Here is a 21,332-nt window from a genome sequence, read left to right on the forward strand (position 1 = left end):
TATTATCTTATTCAGCTTTTCTATTCCGGAGGTCAAAGATACGATCGTTTTAAGATATTCTTTAACGGTGAAGGAAAACATCGTGAGGAAACCTCCATGCCTGAGAGTTCTCCGTAATATTCTCAAAGAGTGTGAATTCTGCCAATCCATAATCAAATCAATCACATCAGATATTTCGGAAGTTCCTTCAAATATTTTAACTTGTTTCAAAGTAAGGGTTGAGCTATCAGGATATTTTACGAAAAAAAAAACCAAGTATAAAAATATTTTAATTACATTGATGCTTTTATAAGTAAATAAATACATACGCACACCACTTAAATACAATAATTATTATGTACCTAAAACTAATAAATAATTAAATATTAAGTAAAGTCTCCGATCATTAAATTACTTGTTGATAGAAAACTAAAGTTCACTGTAAACCCTAAGTTAACAATAGCAGTAATAAGAGCTATCAAAGTTGAGCTAAGTGTAAGTACACACTAGCGACTTTTTGTTTTGTAGCACGTCGTGACTCGTGAGTCATGACGTCGTCGCCTTATAAACTTATCGTAACGTGTAGACGGCACCTATTTATAATCATAATATTAATATAGATAACAATTAGACGATTAAAAACCGGCCAAGTGCAAGTCGGACTTGCACAAGACGGGTTCCGTACCATCATGTTTAATTTTTTTCTTGATAGCCATTTTTAGAATTTTATTATTCGTTGTTATAGTAGCAAAAGGAATACATATTCTGTTAAAATTTCAACTCCCTACCTATTCACGAGATACAGTTCTTCGACAGTCAGACGAACGGACGAACAGCGGAGGCTTAGTAATTGGATACCGTTGGCATCCTTCGGATATGGAACCCTAAAACACTTTGACTATGCTTAGACTTAAGTTTCAGTTAAAAAGAGACAAGTGTATGGCAGCGATATAACACTGTCTCATTTTAACAGTGTCTTAAGTCAGATCAAAGTCAATGCGCGCTCTATAGATCTCAGCCTTAGGTTGAAATCTAAGAGGGCACTTTGACTTCGCTTAGACTTAAGTTTTAGTTAAAACGAGACACATTTATGCCAGCGGTATAGCGCTGTCTCGTTTTAACAGTGTCTTAAGTCTGAGCAAAGACAAAGTGCCTTAATGTCGCGTGTCTACTCGCATCAACGCGCGACAAATGTTTGTCTATCTGAACTGGCCTTAACAACGACGTAGCAAAGCCTACATTGCATCTTATAACTTCATTACTTCAACTTTATAATTTGGAAACTTTGAAATCTGAATAATTTAAAAGGCAAATTCCCATCTCATAAATACTGATGCTGTGGTTCGAATCATAATTTTACTCAAAACTCAAATTACAATTATTAAATTTGTGAAATTGAATTATAAGTCTTGTACGATAATGTAACAAAATTATTTGATTATGTAACTAAAGATTCTACAGTCATTATGAAATCATGTTAAACAAGTTTAAGAATTTCGACCATCAAAAGGAGTACAATTGTACCTACTTTGAATAAATGATTTTGACTTTGACTTTGACTTTGACAAACCAATTTTCATAATTGTTACCAAAATTATACCTACATTATAAGTAGGTACTTCCCTATATCAAAAAAAATTGTTATACAAACATAATCTGGGTGGGGCACAAATTAGTTTAAAGATGTCTTACTAAGACGTAAGTTAATCTATAAAGTATTCAAATTAACGAGGAACAAATAAAGTTCCCCGTTCCGCGAAGACCGCATCAAGCTGCAGCGCTTGGTTTCAAGATGAACCTTTTAAAGTGTTCTGCATAATTAAATGAAGTACATATAACTACCCATACCATAAATGCCTACCTAATACCTAAATCCAAAAGTGTATTTTGTTCTTCAGTTAGGGCTCAACAGATCAACAGATACACGTAATTTTTGCGTGGATAGTTAAAGACCTGATAAGTTATGTGATAACTTAAACTTTCGTGATACAACAGATTGCTATGTTATCAGTAGGTATTAACTCATAACCAAGTTAATAAATAAGTGATTAAGAAGCAGCAACAGTCTCTACTTGAATAACATGTCTGTGAGGCCTACTTTTATGAATACCATCAAATTCATTCTGAATCTCTTCCAACGTCCTTCCCTTAGTTTCTGGTACGAAGAAGTATACGAAAATTGTACCTATAATACAAACAACTGCAAAATGCCATAACGCCCAACCAGGTTTGACCATTTCCTCCAAATTCTGGTACAATTTAGTCACCCCAAATGCTAAAAACCAGTGGAAACCAGCTGTAATCGCAGTGGCCCGTCTCCTCACGTTTGGAGGGAATATTTCTCGAAGCATCAACCAAGGGATAGGTCCAACACCAGCGGCGTATACGGATACAAATATACATAAAGCAAAAACAGGTACCCAAGTCTTGCTTGACGATAAATTGGATGCTTTCAAATGGTAATAAACTGCTAGGCAACCCAAACTTAACGCCATTGCCGAAAAAGAAACCAGTAAAAGGACACGTCTTCGCACCCTTTTAAGGAACATCGTTGAAAAGTATGTGGAAGAAACTAAACAAAATCCAAGAATTATACTTGGAATATATGTAGCTCCTGGCGCGTACAACGGATTGGCGAAAGTGCTGAAGATAATTTCGGAGTAGAAAAGGACAGGGTATATTCCACTCATCTGTTGGAAGATCATGAGTCCGAAAGAGACGACTAGTGCTTTGACAGTTGCTCGTGTGGTAAACAACTGTTTGAATGTCATTCTGTTCTTGGCATAGCTTCGTAAAGACTCCTTTATAGATTTCAGTTCTCCATCGACGTCGTTGTCAATTCCTCTGAAGTATCGTAAAGCAGCTTTGGCCTCGCTGAATTTTCCTTGAGACATCAGATATGCTGGGGATTCTGGTAGGAAGATGAAAGCTATGAAGAAGGCAACGGGTATGCTCGCGCAGAGAACTGATAGCCAGGATATGCTCTGAACCATGCCTGGAAACAAAAAATGATTCTTAATGTTTCTAAAGAATTTTTTTCATAATGTTCTCAAAGGTATGTGAAGTCTGCCAATCCATACTTGGTCACATGGCTATGGCCAAAGCCCTTCTTATTGTGAAAGGATACCTGTACTCAGTAGTGGCCCGGCAATGGGTGCATGGTGATGATGATGATGATGTGCTAAGAACAAATGAACGCAACTGCCGACTGACAATATTGTAGTATTGTAAATGATTGTGACTTATGTATCATTTGGGCCTGTCTAAATTTTGCCATAATGATATTTGTGGCATGTCTCAAAGGACCTTGTTACTCAAAATTCCGCCCAGAATACACACCCGTGTATAAGTACGTTACTCTGTTACCAGGGAAGAATCAGTCAAGTTCGAGTCGGACTACGATGGGTTCCGTACCTGCGCTCTTACAAAAAATAGCACTGTTAAATATTTTTTGTGATATTTTGTAACCACAAATTAACGATTTTCAGTGTGGTCACTTTACTTGTACTATAAACATCGCTACCTGGCAAAATTCATGATCCATGGTCAATGGGAAGTATCCTATAAGTTTTCTTGACGGATACGACGGACGGACAGACGGACAAACAACAAAGTGATCCTATAAATTAGGTATACCTAAGGGTTCCTTTTTTCCTTTTAGAGGTAGGGAACCTTAAAAATGAAAATAACTTTACGCGTCAGAGCATGTATCGCAATCCTGTAGTAGCGTAAGGAGCAAGGAACGTGCGAAAAATTGTTATAAGGGTTGAAGTGGCTACAAAATAAATATAAATTATTATTGGAGCGTTGGGAGACAGGGCCGCATACTAAACACGTCAGCCTCTGATGTTCAGGCGGCGGTCGGGGCATGACACAAGAGAGAAATGGCTAGTATTTCATTTTATTTTTGGTACGTGTTCGAAAAATTAAGCGGTCAAACCTGAATGCGGCAGATTTGTCTAGTGAAATAACGAGAGGGACGTAATATGGCCTAGTTGCAATAGCGTATTATGCACCCCCATACTAATATTGTAAATGCGAAAGTGTGTGTCTGTGTGGGTGAAAAGCTAGCTGTTCACAGCCCAACAGCTTAACCGATTTTGATGAAATTTGATACAGAGTTAGCTTACATCCCGGGGACGGACATAGGTTACTTTTATCCCGGTGAATCAAAGAGTTCCCACGGGATTCTCAAAGGCTCATCCGTTTAACCGATTCATATGGTCTAGAGGTAGCTTGCGTCCCCGAAACTGACATAGGTATCTTTATCCTGGAAAATCAAAGAGGTCCCACGGGATTTTAAAAACCTAAATTCACGCGGACAAAGTCGCGGGAATCATCGAATATCATATACAATCTTATGCCTGTGACTACGCAAGTTTCTTTTTATGATGGTGATGAATAGGTTTTTTTTTTTCATTCAGATACATGTTAGTCCTTCACTGCAATCCCACCTGATGGTAAGTGATGATGCAGTCTAAGGTGGAAGCAGGCTAACCTGGAAGGGGTATGGCAGTTTTCATGAAACCCATACTCCGTTGGTTTATACACGGCATCGTGCGGGTACGCTAAATCACTTAGCGGTACGGCTTCGCCACTAGGGTGGTAACTAGCCACGCCCGATGCCTCCCACCAGAGTTGATGAATAATAAATGAGTCTCGGCTATGATTCTATGCTGAACAGCCAGGTTGATTCTTTGCGCCCTTCTGTCGCCAGTTTAAGGTATTTAGATAGGAACTTACCAATAATATATCCAAAGAGTATACCACAAGCAAATAGTACGTGGTAAAAGTTGGCAAGCGCAGGCAGTAGATGTGCCTCAGCTATATCCTCAACGTAGGGCGGTACGCCCACGCTGAAGGCGCCCACGGCCACGCCGCCCACGAAGCGGCCCACGAATAATCCGTATACATTAGGACTGAAAATAGTTTCTTTTTAATTTTTTTATTAACAACTCGTTTACAAAGCTCTTATTTATATCAAACCAGATAGCTGATAATATCTTGTACAAAGCGAAAATACTTACTTATTATATCTTTATTAGTAGTACTTGTTTAGTGGAAGAAGTTTTTCAATTAATTAAATTAAAAGTTGTTTTCACAGGGTTAATATTTACTCTTATTTATAAAGATCCTTAACAACTGCTCTGAAGCTAATACCAACTGTAAGGAATTGATATTTATTTTATCTATAGTTTCAGATGGAAGTTGGTACAAAAATAGCCTAGAATCCCCAAAAGGGACAAATAGGTTACTTTTTATCCGGGAAAAATCAAAGAGTTTGCACGGAATTTCCAAAAGTCCATCCGTTCAACCGATTTTGACGAGTTACAAACAGAATCTTCATTATGTAGACGGATACAGGCTACCTTTCATCCCGGAAAATCAAATAGTTCCCATGGAATTAAAAAAAAAACTAAATCAACAAAATCGCCCGCATTTTGTTGATTTAGTTTTTTTAATCCGCGTCATTGTAAACAAGTTTAAATTAAAAATGTATAACACCCCAAACAAATGAAGGTTACAGTAACTAGAAGAGAGCTGATACCTTTCAAACGGCTGAACCGATTTTCTCTAAGAACACTCTCGATCAAGCCACCTTTCAAACAAAAAAAAAACTAAATTAAAATCGGTTAATTAGTTTAGGAGCTACGATACCTCAGACAGATACACAGACACACAGATGCACAGGTCAAACTTATAACACCCCTCTTTTTGGGTCGGGGGTTAAAAAAAAAATAATAAAAATAAATGTATGTAATTGATATTCCATTTTCTTACCTGGAAGCCACCAATATCCAAGACACAAGCAGTGGGAGAGCCAAATACAATAAGGTCTTCTTCCTCCCAAAGTACTCCGATATGAGACCAGCTGGCACCGCGCCGAACAGGGCTCCTAGGCAAAGCAGGGACGCTACCCATGACCCTTCGGATCTTGACAGCTGGAAAAACATTTTTTTTTAAATTCATTATAGGCACACGCTTGACCACAATCACACCTGATGGAAAGTGATGATGTGGCCTAAGATGGGACGCGTGTACCTAGAAGATGGCTATTGGCTCTTGTTTTAAAGAGGATTGTAATAGGTATTGGGAAATACAGATAGGCAGAGGGAGAGATTTCTCTTCCGCTGTCTGTGTTTATAACTTTTTTTTAAATTTTCATTGCGGCCATTTTGAAATTTATTATTTGCTGTAATAGCGGCAAGAGAAATACATATTCAGCAACGAGTGACAGACAGACGGAGGGTCGGACGGACGGACAGACAGACTAACAGCGGAAAGTTAGTTATAGGGTCCCATTGATATCCTTGAGGAACGGAACCCTATATAAACAATTGTTGCCAGGTGTTTTTTTTTATAAAATTCGTAAAAAGGAAGGATTATGTGCAACTATGTTGCTGCTTAAATTATCTGCTACTGCAATTAATGTAAGTTTTTAATCGTTTATAATCGAATATTATTTTCTTTATAACTGCAAATAACTTACTGTAACTTTAGGATGTGTGCCATTTAACGATTGAAACTGAAACAAAATAAATATGCTACAACCTATTAACTAGTATATATTCTATACTTTAAGAGCTAGTATAGAAGTGCCGGTGATAACTTTGTGGTTTAGAAGTTGGCCTCCTTTTCAGGGGGTTGGGGGTTCGATCCAGGGCACGCACCTCTAACTTGATAAATATCACTTGTTTTAATGATGAAGGAAAATATGGTGAGGAAACCCGCATAGAGTTCTCCATAATGTTCTCAAAGGTGTGTGAAGTCTGTCAAGCCACTCTTGCCCAACATGGTGATCTATGGTCAAATTCCGTAGTCAGAGCTGGTGATAGGCTAATCAAGATAATGACGAAGTACCCAAAACTACATAAAAATGTTCAGCCACAATATACTCTGGGGAAAAGTATGTCTTAATTTTCCTCGAATCCCAAAAATTAATGTAAAGTTAGATTAAAATGTCTATTGAAAATTGAAATGGTGGGCGCGCGCTGGCCTTTTATAAATCGACGCAAGACAAACAGATCTCAGCGCCTGCCCGCCATTCTGCTGAAAAGCTGAGCTATTATTAATTGCAGTTAAAGAGCCTGTGAGTAGGTGCTAAACAAGTCAGGAGATTGCCAACGAGAGGTTGAGATTCATAGAGCGAACTTTGTCTTAAGACACCGTTCGTCTTGTTAAGAGCTTACTAAAGAAATGATCCTATGAAGTAAGGTCTTACTTAACACACTGTTAAAACGAGACAGGGTTATACAGCTGGCATAAATCTGTCTCATTAAATAACTGAAACTTAAGAGGGCTCTCTCCATCACTCGCTTCTACTCGCTTCATACAATCGTAGTTCCAATTTCATTTGAATATTAAGCAACCAAAGTCCATAAAATTTTGCAGACATATTCTAGAAACTAATATCTATGTCTGTGGTTTTCCAGATTTCTGTTAAAATATTCGGTTTCAAAGTTACGCGGTCTTAAACATACAAATCTTTGAGCCCCTGTAATTTTAAAACTACATATTTTTAGAAAAATCTAAAACACCTCAGACACAGATATTAGTTTCTAGAATATGTCTGTAAAATTTCATGGACTTTGGTTGCTTAATATTCAAATGAAATTGGAACTACGATTGTATGAAGCGAGTGGAAGCAAGTGACGGATAGAGCCCTGTTAAGTCTAGGCAAAGTCAAAGTGCGCGCTATAGATTTCAGCCTAAGTGCCTAGTAATGAATGAGGTGATTTGCAAAACAACACTCAAAAGGATTTTTAATAAAAAAAAATAGCGAGTAAACGAGCAGGCGGGTCACCTGATGTTAAGTGGTAATCACTCGCGCCCATGAATATTTGCAGCACTAAAGGAGCAAAAAAAAAGATTCCGACGAATTGAGAACCTCCTCCTTTTTTGAAGTCGGTTAAAAATTCACTATACATGACGGAAAATTGTATACACATTTGTTAACTTTTATCAGCCAAAGCCACGATGATCCGAACTTCATAGTAGCTGATCGTTCCTCCCTGTGTTGGGGACAATCTTTCAGCTTTTATAAAATAACGAAGGTCTGGCCCTCACAGGCTCTTTCTCTATAAGTTATTATTAATCGAGTTTGTTGTGAAAACATAATTTACGGCGCTTCACCGGCTATATCGTGTTACGGATTGTTTCCAACTAACTTGGAGTATTTTGAGTTCGGTAACCGAATCTCAGAACGGATTCCTTACATTTTCCCCCATTTTCCTTCTGCGAAATTTAGATCCTTCGTTAGAAAACACCAGTAGGATTAGTATAAGATTGTATATCTCGCTAACGTTGATAGAATTCGGCGGTCGAAACATAAATAGTAACGTCAAAGTAAAATGGACCTAGCTATTCGCAGTTATGTAGTCGTATCCTAACGAAGATTGTAACTGTAGTGGCTTTTTTTATTTGCTGATTTAAAATCATACTAAAAGGGCGTTCCTACACTAAGTCGTATCCAATTCGTAATCCTTTTCGTAAAAATACGATTCAAAGTGGCCGCCATACAAAACATGTGCACACATTCGTATTTTTACCATTCGTATTTGATGGATCGTTGACGTAAACCAATGCGAATTTAATACGACTGAGTGTACAAACGCCCTTAATTTCACATCGCTAAAATACAAAAAATGCACTAAATTTTGTCAGAATTGGTTAAGCAGCCCAGAAAGCAGACAGACAGACACACTTTCGCATTTGTATAGTAGTATGCATAGTTTATATAACATTTTTATATTTTATGCATATTAGACATTTGTATACATATTAGATAACAATTGTGCCCAAACAAAAAGCTAAACTATGGCAAAGACAAAAAAATGTGTTTGTCTTTATCACTCTTCAGAACTTTTCCATGCACTTAGCTTGCTCTAACAAGGTATTATCATTTTAATGTCGAGTCCACCGAGTCCACCTTGATTCTTTATCTGAGGTATCTATCACACTTCATACTAATATTATTAAGGCGAAAGTTTGTGTGTATGTGTGTGTGTTACTTGTAGTTAGTGTGTGTTAGTTTGTTACTCCTTCACGCAAAATCTACTAGCTAATTGGCTGGGAATGGAGATAGATAATATGCTAGATTAGCACATAGGCTACTTTTTATCCAGGAAAATCAAAGAGTTCCCACGGGACTTCGAAAAACCGCAATCGGCATCGGCTAGTAGTAAATAGTTTAAAGTTAATGATGTAATTAGATACTAACGTCAGGTGGTGCTGTAGGAGAAGCTGTCAGGTACAGAGGCAAGGCTGAGGACGACCACGCTACGCACACTCCGGTGGCAAAAGCCCCTAGGTTTACTGAAAAAGTAATAAGTTTTAATGACAAGCTTAAAAAATCTATTAAATTTATGCTCCTGAAAAAAGCATATCATACAATCGAAGATGAAATGATAAAAGAGCGTGGATTTTACTCGCTCCAGCAATGCGCGGGACTTCAATTACTTTTATACATGGCATAATATTGTAGATCAAATCTTCCAAAAGAGTAACCACCGAGTTTCTTGCTGGTTCTTCTCGGTAGGAAAGGCATTCCGAACCAGTGGTAGATGCATTTGACAATTCAAAAGTACTTGTAAAAGTTTAATTGAATGAAAATATATTGTCTTGACAGACATGATAGACAGGCAGGCCGAAAACGAAGTGATCCTATAAGGGTCCCTTTTTTATCTGGAGGTACAGAAACCCTAAAAAGCTAACAAGTTACCTATGCCAGTAGCGATGTACTGTGTGGTGATGCCCGAGGTATCTCGCTTGATGTCTGGAACCGTTTCCAGCCTCTTCAGAGCCTTGGAGTGGAGGGAGTGGCCGTTCTTGTTATCCGGCTCGGTGTGGGACGCTCCCGCTTCAGCGTCCAAGGTTGTTGTGGTGTCGTCCACTGAAATTGGTTGAATATTATTTGATGTTGAGTTCTTGTTGAGTTTTGCTGGCAATGTCTATAAATATATTTAAAACGTGACTGACTAACTAATATAACAATGCACAGCTCAAAATACTAGTTGGACCGGGCTGGTGGCATGCAGATAGATAGCTATTAGGTATGACAGGCATCCGCTAAGAAAGAATTTTTGACAATTTAACCCCTCAGGGGTTAAATAGGGGTTTGGAGTTTATGTAGTCCACACGGACATAAGCAAGTCTAATATTGGTACCTCTTTTATAATGCTCCCTATGGAAAAATACAGCACTAAACGACTTATAATTTGAGTTTGATTTAGAGATTGTGTACAGCAAAATTAGCCACAAGATATACTGATACATGTCATATTCAGATTCAGATACAAGATCTCACCTGGTGGATTACGGTCAAGGTGGGCTACCTTGACCGTAATCTCACCTGGTGGTAAGTGATGAAGCAGTCTAAGATACAAGCGGGCTAACCTAGAAAGAGTATGGCAGCTCTCCAGCTCGCAGCCGGGACACGTGGGATGCTTTGCGGCTAGATTCCGGATAGAATCATACCACGAAGAACTTATACTTACCTAGTCTTATTTAAACACTAAGTAAAATATTATGAACATTGTATCTGGGATCAAGGTTAGATAACACCTGGTCTTTAACCTTAGTCATACCATTTCTATCTATAATAGTATTATTTATTGAAAGGCTTAATTGAATTCTCTTATCACTGGATTTATAAAACTTTATATAACCTACCACAATATCCATCCATACTTCCATACTAATCCATCCATATCCGTAGATACTAATATTATCAATGCCAAACCGAATCTTTCTTTTTAGGGCTTCTTCTAAGGCCTCATTCGCACGAGAGCTTTTTTAACGTCCGTTAAAAACGTAACGTAACGATAACGTAATGTTGCGGCTGCATTAAGGTTAACATCAATGCTCAACAACGCCATAATTATCGCGATAATCAACGCGTTAAACTAAGTGGCCACACTCGAACGGTTAACATCTAATGCCAATTGAATTGAGGTTAAAATTGTCTTACGCCAAACGGTATGGTGAATGCCGTATGTTGATCGTGGCTACATGTACGTTTTACGGGAAACGCCGTTGAACATCGCGTTGCTGGCCATAAATTTGGAAGGGACATAAGAGAGAGAGCCCTATATACTAACTTCTTTCGTAACTATCGTATGAAGTATCTGTTTAGACTGTGTTATTAGTCACTTGCCCTCTGTACCTCAAGCGATGGCATAACCGTCTAGACCAATTAATCTTACTGCTCTATTTTTCCCTCCCAAAGGGCATAAGGGTCAAATATCATGCGATCCACGCTGCTGTGACGTCATATCAGACCTTTGAAGTGAATGTCTTGAATGTTTTGTATCTAATTTACAGGGCTCTCTCCGTCACTCGTTTCATACAATCGTAGTTCCAATTTCATTTGAATATTAAGCCACCAAAGTTCATGAAATTTTGCAGACATATTCTAGAAACTAATATCTGTGTCTGTGGTATTTTAGATTTTTCTAAAAATATGTAAGTAGTTTTAAAATTACAGGGGCTCAAAGATTTGTATGAAAATTTTTAAGACCGCGTAACTTTGAAACCGAATATTTTAACAGAAATCTGGAAAACCACATACATAGATATTAGTTTCTAGAAGGTTGCCAAAAGTAACTAATTATTATGGTAAGAGATTAAGTAGCTACTTAGTACCTAACATTCTGGTCAGGATCGAGTCCTTAAGAACAAACTAAAAGAAGTTGTTATTAAGGACTCCTTCGCCGACTGCCTACAGTGAATTTAATGTTCAAAGAATATTTCTAGTATTGGATAAGGAAGGTAGGTTAATGTAAGTAGTTTATATTATTAAAGTATTGTAAACTAGCTGACGCCCGCGACTTCGTCCGCGTGGATTTAGGTTTTTCGAAATCCCGTGGGAACTCTTTGATTTTCCGGGATAAAAAGTAGCCTATGTGCTAATCCAGGATACTATCTATCTCCATTCAGAATTTCAGCCAAATCCGTTCAGTAGTTTTTGCGTGAAGGAGTAACAAACACACACACACACACACACACACATACAAACTTTCGCCTTTATAATATTAGTGTGATTGTAATATATGTGAATAATTATTACCTATAGATAAGTGTAATCTTTTATGAGCGCTAACTCGCCAACAAACTGCTGTGCAGTTTGGCGAGATGTAAATGATAAGTAATTCGTGTTAGTGCATTTTGATAAATAAATTTTTAAAAAATATTTATATTTTACAGGGGATCGAAAAACCACAATCAAGCTGGGTAGGTCCAATTTCCCTATTTAGCATTTTTCGTTGGTAATCCTACTAATACTAGGTCCTACCCTAATAATACTTATAATAGAAATCCCGCACGATAGTTTAAACGTTAAAACTATGCTGTAGTTTAAAATTATTCACGTTTAAAGTTAACAATCTGTTATGTGATAATAACAAAAATCGCCAATTTAAAGGTCTAAGAAGAATTTTTTTGAAGAAGTTTTTCGAACTTTAAATAGGTAGATGAAAGTTTTAAATGTTCAATATTTTAATGATCGTTTTTCTAAAGTTCTGTAACTCGATTGCAGTTAGGTAGGTAAAGTTAGGAACTTAGATCAAAGTTGTCGCTACAATAAACAAGGTAGGTACTAATTTGAAGGTAAAGGATTTAATTAAACTTAAATGTTTCTGTCTAAGGCCGCTAATTACTCTCTCAGAATCATTCAAAATTGTGTAAATTTTCCACCACCACCGTTATTGGTGAAGTGGCAATAAGTGGGGCACATAAAAGAACCAATCGACATTTGAGTCACAATGTTCTAAAGTGGCGATCTCGCAAACCCTCACCAGCCCGGCTAGCATGGGCAGTACATAAAAATTATATCCCCCGATTATATCCACTGATGTCATAGAAATTAGTGGATATAATCGGGGATATAATTTTTATCTACTGCCCATGCTAGCCGGGCAGGTGGATAGAGTCTTAAAAGCACGTTACAAGAGCCTATCCTGTATCGATCTTTACAATAGATCTAAACTCAGCAGTGGACGTCTATCATTAGAAATGACGACGGCTGACGCTTCCTTTACTCGCTATTGATAGTAAAAAGTTTAACGAAAAAATATACATACTTGTACCACTATGGGAGAACACAAAACTAAACTTTCAACTTATGAAAACATGGAGAACTGATTGTTGTTAATATAAAAAAATATATAAAAAAGTGATAGATATAGAAATAAGGCGCAAATCTCGGCGCTATGTGATTGACTGGCGGGTCTCAATAACATGATCTTGATAAGAACGGAGCTTCTTTAAAATGAGACAGGGCTGCTAACGCGTGGATGCTCGATGATTATCTTCTCTTTAATGTGTAAGGAAAATGTGACTGACTGACTGAGTGAACTGATCTATCAACCAGAAAATGGCAATCTACATAATAGGCTAACCAGACACCGTAATAGGCTTGCGAGTTGCGACTCCTAAGCTCCGCCTCAGGAAGGTCCAAAAGTCATTTGTGGAAATGGGTATAACCTTTTATAACAAAATTCTACAATCAATTTTGGACTTGCCTTTACACAAGTTTAAAAATCTATTCAAATTATGCTCTTGAAAAAAGCATATTAGGTATACAATCGAAGATTATTTAAATGATAAAAGAACGTGGATTAGACCTGCAGCTCGCTCTAGCAACGCGCAGGACTTCAATTACTTTTATACGTCTTGGCATACTGTAGATCCATCGATCTTTAAGCCAGCAACTATGAGGAATGTAGTGGTAGGTAGAATTAGGCAAAGTTAGTAGTGACTAGTGACGTTGTGAGTGTATTTTGCCGGACAACTCTGGAAGTTCCGGCGAAAAGAATAGAAAGCGGGTAGTTTGTTTAATTAATTATAATCTTGGCATGTATCGTTTATCTAAATATAACATATTGGAGGTTGTTTTCTATCGGTAATCAAAATGATAATGATATTATTCATTTAACAACCACTGCCAATGATTTGATTGTAATTTAATGTGAACTTGAAATTTAAATTTATTAGAAAAAACTGCATTTGACAACCCCTGGTTTGATAACCTCTCAACTCTGACACAACCCTAGTCTGATCGCTAGACAAACCACTCTTAACTCTTTATTAAAAATACATGCATGCAATACTAACACTTATTTGTAAAGCCATATAGTCGAAAATCCTATCAACAATAGCAATGTTTTACAAAAATCTATGAAGAGGACTGTACAGATATTGATAAGGTTTTATTTTTCTGTCTATTAGACTGATAAGCCTTTGGTTTCATAATCAACCAATGCAATTGTTACTAAGTTCAAGTACTCAGTTTTGTCCGTGTTTACAATTGAAATTAAAAACTGGCCAAGTGCGAATCAAACTCGCGCACCGAGGGTTCCGTACTCAGGTATTTTTCCGACATTTTGCACAATAAATCAAAAACTATTATGCATAAAAATAAATAAAAATCTGTTTTAGAATGTACAAGTAAAGCCCTTTCATTATTATGATACCCCACGTGGTATAGTTATCTTACTTTGAAAATTGAAACACATTTTTTTAATGATGTAACCACAAATTCACGGTTTTCGGATTTATTCCTTTACTTGTGCTACCTACCTACCTGCCAAATTTCATGATTCTAGTTCAACGGGAAGTACCCTATAGGTTTCTTGAAATACAGACGGACAGACAGACAGACAGACAACAAAGTGATCCTTTAGGGGTTCCGTTTTTTTTTTGAGGTACGGAACGCTAAAAACAAGGTAAATAATTATCAAGTTCGGATTGGCAGATTTCACACACCTTTGAAAACATTATGGAAAACTTTCTAGTCCTGACAATATTTTCTTTCACCGTTAAAACAAGTGATATCTAATTTCATTAAACGCACAACATCTAAGTGTAAACCAATAGACTATTTAAATCGAGTGCTCAAGGCCGGGCAAAGTAGGGAGTAAAATGTAGGCAAGCGGACCCTATCTAACTGGGTAAACACCAAGTCGAAGAAAACCTAGGTTCCTTTTTAACCCCCCACCCAAAAAGAGGGGTATTATAAGTTGGACGTGTGTATCTGAGTAGGTATCTGTGTATCTGTCTGTAGCATCGTAGCTCCTAAAATAATGAACCGATTTTAATTTAGTTTTTTTTTGTTTGAAATGTGGCTTGATCGAGAGTGTGCTTAGCTATAATTCAAGAAAATCGGTTCAGCCGTTTGAAAGTTATCAGCTCTTTTCTAGTTACTGTAACCTTCACTTGTCGGGGGTGCTATAAATTAATTTCCACTTGTAATTATGTAACGTAGACATTCATTGTGATAGGACTTTTGGTTTCCACCTCCAACCGATTTTAGTTAGAAGCCAGGGCGTGTTTGCTAGTATTGTATATTGGAATACTAAATCGTTTGGTAGAACCAATATAAATCCGATTTTCTTTACAGCTAAGCCATAAACACAAATCAAATATAAACACAATTCTCCTTACATTATTAGGTGTTCGTGTCATTTGTTTGCAGAACATTTTATTTTTGGGGTTCCGTACTCAAAAGAAAAATGAACCCTTATAGGACCACTTCTTTGTCTGTCTGTCTGTCGGTCCGTCTATCCGACTGTCGTGTCTGTCAAGAAAACCTATACGGTACTTCCTATTGACCTATAATCATGGGCAGGTAGGTAGGTCTTATAACACAAGTGAAGGAAAAAATTCAAAAACCGAGAATTTGTGGTTACGTCCCAAAAAAATATCAAAACGTGTTCATGAACAAATAAATTAGTATTTTCAATTTTCAAAGTAACATTACTATACCAAGTGGGGTATCATATGAAATGGCTTTATCCTGTTTATTCCAACACAGTTTTTGATTTATCAAGCAAAATGTCGGAAAAAATCTAACTCGCACTTAGCCTCTTTTTTTAACCCAGCTCAGGGACAGTAAAAAGTTTAGAGCTAATATAGTTGATGAAAGATCTTTTTACGGTTAATACAGATTTTACGGCAGCTATTGGGGTAATACCAACATTTATGAGATCCTTTTTACAATGTCAAAGAGTTTAATGGACAACTGAGTTTGTTGCCGGTTTCTTCACAAACCAGGGCGCGTTCGGAACCCTCATAGCTTTAAGTTTTTAGTTGACGTAAAAAATTATTATCACCCAAAGAATTAGTATTTGCCACATCCATATTATCACTATTACTTTATTTCTATTAAGTTTTAAATTCAATTATTCACAAAAGTAAAAATTCAAATTCAATGAAAAAAAGAAAGGATTTCTGGAAATTCCACCCTTATGGGAGTTTAATAGGGGATGAAAGTTTGTATGAAAATCTTTCATTTTGTAAGTTATAAGTATCTATGAAAATTGATATATTATTTTAGAGATTTTGTTTAAAAATCAAGACAATAAATATGTGCTTCAGGATTTTTGGAATTTCGTCCGCGTGGACTACAAACATTTCGAATCCATATTTTACACACTTAGGGATTGAATTTTCAGAAATCCTTTCTTGGCGGATGTCTACGTTATAATAGCTATCTGCATGAAAAATTTCAGCCCGATCCGTCCAGTACTTTGAGCTGTGCTTTGAAGATCAGTCACTCAGCTTTTTCTTTTATCTTTTTAGACTAGATTTTGCCCGCAACTTCGTCCACGTGGACTACACAAATTTAAACCCCCCTATTCCCCTTTAAAGGTTGAATTTCCAAAAATCCTTTCTTAGCGGATGTAGTTTGAGCTTTGCGTTGATAGATTAGTCAGCCAGTCAATAAGTTAGTCAGTCAGTCAGTCAGCTTTCCTCTTTTATATATTACTAGCTGACGCCCGCGACTTCGTCCGCGTGGATTTAGGTTTTTCGAAATCCCGTGGGAACTCTTTGGTTTTCCGGGATAAAAAGTAGCCTATGTGCTAATCCAGTATATTATCCATCTCTATTCCGAATTTCAGCCAAATCCGTCCAGTAGTTTTTGCGTGAAGGAGTAACAAACATACACACACACACACACACACACACATACACACACACATACAAACTTTCGCCTTTATAATATTAAGTGTGATATTAGTGTGATGCGCGTTGCGTATTATTTGCGTGCTACGCACCAAAGAATCCCATAGCCTATACCCTAATCCCGGCGTCCATGCTGCCTCATAATTTTACCAACATTTCTTATCTTCAATCATAAAAACGTTGGTGTAGGTGATAAAAAAAAGATGACGCTTGGTTAGGGATGTCAACCAAAACATTTTATATTTGATCTTTAGTTAGCTTACATCCCGGGAAAGGTCATAGGCTACTTTTATCCCGGAAAATCAAAGAGTTCCTACGGAATTCTTGAAGACCCATCCGTTTAACAGATTTCAATGGGTGCAGAGGTAGCTTACATCCCAGGAATTGACAAAGACAACTATTTATCCTGGAAAATCAAAGAGTTCCCACGAAAGTTAAAAAACTTAAAGCCGTGCGGACGAAGTCACGGGTATCATACACAGTTTTAGAAATAAGATTTTTTAAGACGTATGTTATACTAGCGAATTAAGAATTTCCGTGTAAGGCTAGATGTAAGTGTTGAAAATAAATAAATAAAAAATAAATAGTTTTTTTTGTCAACCCTACTTCACGACACCGATTTACGATGTGGCCGGTACTGATAACAGAACAGGCGAATCGGTAGTTCTTGTTATAGTCACTAAGCTACTGCACTCGCCGCCGAAATTTCTTTTACGACTTACAGGCTTTATTGGCACATCCGATCCGATCGCATATCGGCTATCGGTAACGGATTCTATACTCTATGCACGGAAACAAGTCAGTTAGTTGTAAGACAATCAGTTAAGAGGGCTCTCTCCGTCACTCGTTTCCACTCGTTTCATACAATCGTAGTTCCAATTTCATTTGAATATTAAGCATCCCAAGTCCATGAAATTTTGCACATATATTCTAGAAACTAATATCTATGTCTGTGGTTTTCCAGATTTCTGTTAAAATATTCGGTTTCAAAGTTACGCGGTCTTAAAATTTTCATACAAATCTTTGAGCCCCTGTAATTTTAAAACTAAAAATCTAAAACACCACAGACACAGATATTAGTTTCTAGAATATGTCTGCAAAATTTCATGGACTTTGGTTGCTTAACATTCAAATGAAATTGGAACTACGATTGTATGAAACGAATGGAAACGAGTGACGGAGAGAGCCCTGCAAGAAAATTGACGAACTACATATTAGGCTAAAGTAGACACCATAATATGCTTGCAGCTCCTACGCTCCGCCTCAGGAGGGTCCAAAAGTCATTTGTGGGAATGGGTATAATCTTTTATAACGAAATTCCGCAATCTATTTTGGACTTGCCTTTACACAAGTTCAAAAAAACTATTAAAATTATGCTCCTTAAAAAACCATATATATACAACCGAAAATTATGTAAATGATAAAAGAGCGTGGATTTTACTCGCTCCAGCAATGCGCGGGACTTCAATTACTTTTATACATGGCATAATATTGTAGGTATATCCAATCATTGAAAAAAGCAACCGCCGAGTTTCTTGTTGGTTCTTCTCGGTAAGAAAAGTATTCCGAACCAGTGGTTGCACTTGACGATTCAAAAGTACTTACTTGTAAAAGTTTAATTGAATAAAAATATTTTGAATTTGAATTTTAGAATAGGAAATCCAGTACAAAATCTCAGTGGGCGTTGACCATTTTGAGACACCAACCAATCACAAACGAAACTATGTTTTCGAATTGAATTTGGAATTTTTTTGGAAAACATTTCCGAATTGAATTTCGAATGTTTTTTGAAAATATGTTGGTAACTAGTTAGTGGCCCAAAATGGTTAACATCCCACGTGTTGCTCACTGAGATTTTTGTCTCTGTCATTTGTATGGGATTACGTAACAGAGAGAGCCGTATACTAACTTCTTTCCGTGGATAGAGTTATTATATCCAGTGGTATGCACGGGCTTCGATGCCAGGGTAGGCATTAGTTAGGTGGATACCACTCTATTAAAAGATATTAAAATACAAATGAAAAAGTTACTTACATTTTACTTTTTCTTCTTCTCCCGCTCTCAGCACGTGTGGTAGAAAATTCACTATCAATACTTTCATTTTGTCAACACTAATTTAGTTTGAATAATACCTGTAAAACTGTAAAAGCCCGAACTGCTAATATACTAGCTCGCAAGGCTGTAGTCGCATTAAAAAATTTGAGCTCGCTTCGCTCACGTTTTTACTATGTATTACTCGATGTTTACTACTGTACAGAGGGACAGAAGCCGGGATTTGTTTAATACTATGTAGAGATTAGACCGCAATACGGATATGACTTTCAAAATACTTTATTCATTTAAAATGGTGTTTCAAAAAGCTCTTACAATTTTATATAATAACTATGCACTATTTTTTACGAAGGACATTAATAGTCCCTTTGAGAAACAAACCACAACTGATCAGATATCCCGTTAAAGGGACTCCTATTATCTGGCTTCCGTCCTGTTATATTGGAAGGGATGCTGTATTGAGGGTTGGAGAGATAAAGGGCTAATTATATACCTACCAGTAAAAACAGAACCAACTAGACAATGAGATAGAATCCTATATTTTTACTCACAATCTATATCTATACCTAATTACCTACTAGTATTATTGTCACAGGCTATCTGTATAATCTGGTATTGTATAAAATACCTAGGTATTCTAAAGAATACAAAAAATATTCTGGCAATGCCTAAAATATTTTTTATTTCATACTTTGCCTAGGCAGTCTACACAACTTCTAAACAGCAATAGGAAATGTAAGAAATTCGGGATGAAAAGTGTGTCCTGGAATAAATATTGCGATTATGTTTATCTGTCTGTCTGTCATCTAGTAATTCATAAGGGTCGGTTGATGTGGCGCACAATGAAATTCGAGCAATTTTCGACATCTATTTAATAATTATTTTGAAATGTACCTAATTGATGTCGGAATAAATATAGAGGGGTCTCTCCGTCACTCGCTTCATACAAACGTAGTTCCAATTTCATTTGAATATTAAGCAACCAAAGTCCATGAAATTTTGCAGACATATTCTAGAAACTTATATATCTATGTCTGTGGATTTCCAGATTTCTGTTAAAATATTCGCTTTCAAAGTTACGCGGTCTTAAAAATTTACATACAAATCTTTGAGCCCCTGTAATAATAAAACTACCTATTTTTAGAATAATGTAAAACACCGCAGACACAGATATTAGTTTCTAGAATATGTCTGCAAAATTTCGTGGACTTTGGTTGCTTAATATTCAAATGAAATTGGAACTACGATTGCATGAAGCGAATGACGGAGAGAGCCCTGTCAATGCAAACGCAGTCTTATTCTTGGAATCAATCTCTCAGCAACCTTTGATCACTTTGATGGAAATATACAGTAAGCTGCAAAGAGCACTGAAGCACTGAAAGAAAATAGCTGAAAAACGAAATGCAGAAATAAACATAAACACACTTCAAAGTTATTAGTGTACATACCTATTTTTAACCCCCGACCCAAAAAGAGGGGTGTTATAAGTTTGACGTGTGTATCTGTGTATCTGTCTGTGGCATCGTAGCTCCTAACGAATGAACCGATTTTGATTTAGTTTTTTTGTTTGAAAGGTGGTTTGATCGAGAGTGTTCTTAGCTATAATCCAAGAAAATCGGTTCAGCCGTTTGAAAGTTATCAGCTCTTTTCAGCAATCAATAACGTGGTTTGAACAAGTAAATAAATAAAATAAAAGTAAATGAGTTTACCTAAATTACTCGATGGTGGTGAATGGAGGCTGGAAATCGGAATCAGTCAATCGGCCTTATTACTGCGTTATCCCGAATCGGTAATTGGACGGTTGATCGAACTTAGGTTTTATCAAAGGAGATTGAGAAAATTAGGGATCCAGGGCTACGAGTAACGAATAAGAGCGATCAAAAATATAAATAACGTATCAAAATAAATAAATAATCAATAATGAACATAATGCGTGAAATAAATCATCCATTAATTTTTTGATTATCTTAGCTTAAGCTCAGTATAATTAGCCAATATAATTAACTAGCCGATGCCCGCGACTTCGCCCGCGTAGATTTAGGTTTTTCGAAACCCGTTCCCGTGGGAACTCTTTGATTTTCCGAGATAAAAAGTAGCCTATGTGCTAATCCAGGATATTATCTATCTCCATTCCAAATTTCAGCCAATTCTGTCTAGTAGTCTTTGCGTGAAGAAGTAACAAACATACACACACACATACGCACAAACTTTCGCCTGTATAACATTAGTGTAATTGCTTAGCCTGACAACATATCTATGGCCTGATATGATTAATAATTCTGAACTAAAGCTGGAAAGCGTATCTACGCTACGCTTTCCAATACGAGGTCGTTATTCCA

The 21,332-nt window shown here is 36.9% G+C and overlaps 1 protein-coding gene and 1 non-coding gene across 2 annotated transcripts; both read right to left on the minus strand.

Annotated features, from left to right (window-relative positions):
• Positions 1–679: 679 nt before the first annotated feature.
• LOC123877481 (facilitated trehalose transporter Tret1-like) lies at positions 680–13,247 on the minus strand. Its single transcript, XM_045924277.1, has 7 exons — positions 13,059–13,247; positions 9,701–9,871; positions 9,200–9,294; positions 6,470–6,505; positions 5,761–5,921; positions 4,723–4,898; positions 680–2,974 (listed from the first exon to the last, which is right to left on the minus strand). Coding segments are annotated over exons 1-7 (1,587 nt in total). The 5' UTR covers positions 13,060–13,247; the 3' UTR covers positions 680–2,027.
• LOC123877920 lies at positions 7,130–7,199 on the minus strand. Its single transcript, XR_006798704.1, has one exon. It is a non-coding gene; the product is annotated as a small nucleolar RNA U3 (small nucleolar RNA).
• Positions 13,248–21,332: the final 8,085 nt, after the last annotated feature.

The sequence above is a fragment of the Maniola jurtina genome, chromosome 24, assembly GCF_905333055.1.
Source record: "Maniola jurtina chromosome 24, ilManJurt1.1, whole genome shotgun sequence".
NCBI classification, from domain to species: domain Eukaryota; kingdom Metazoa; phylum Arthropoda; class Insecta; order Lepidoptera; family Nymphalidae; genus Maniola; species Maniola jurtina.

Bases quoted from the DNA above. Each gene is read 5' to 3' on its own strand.
- LOC123877481 (XM_045924277.1), bottom strand. The intron at 6,506-9,199 runs GTTAGTATCTAA...ATTTTGTTTCAG, and splicing joins CTCCTACAGCACCACCTGAC to TTTCAATCGTTAAATGGCAC. The intron at 5,922-6,469 runs GTAAGTTATTTG...ATGTTTTTCCAG, and splicing joins GCACACATCCTAAAGTTACA to CTGTCAAGATCCGAAGGGTC.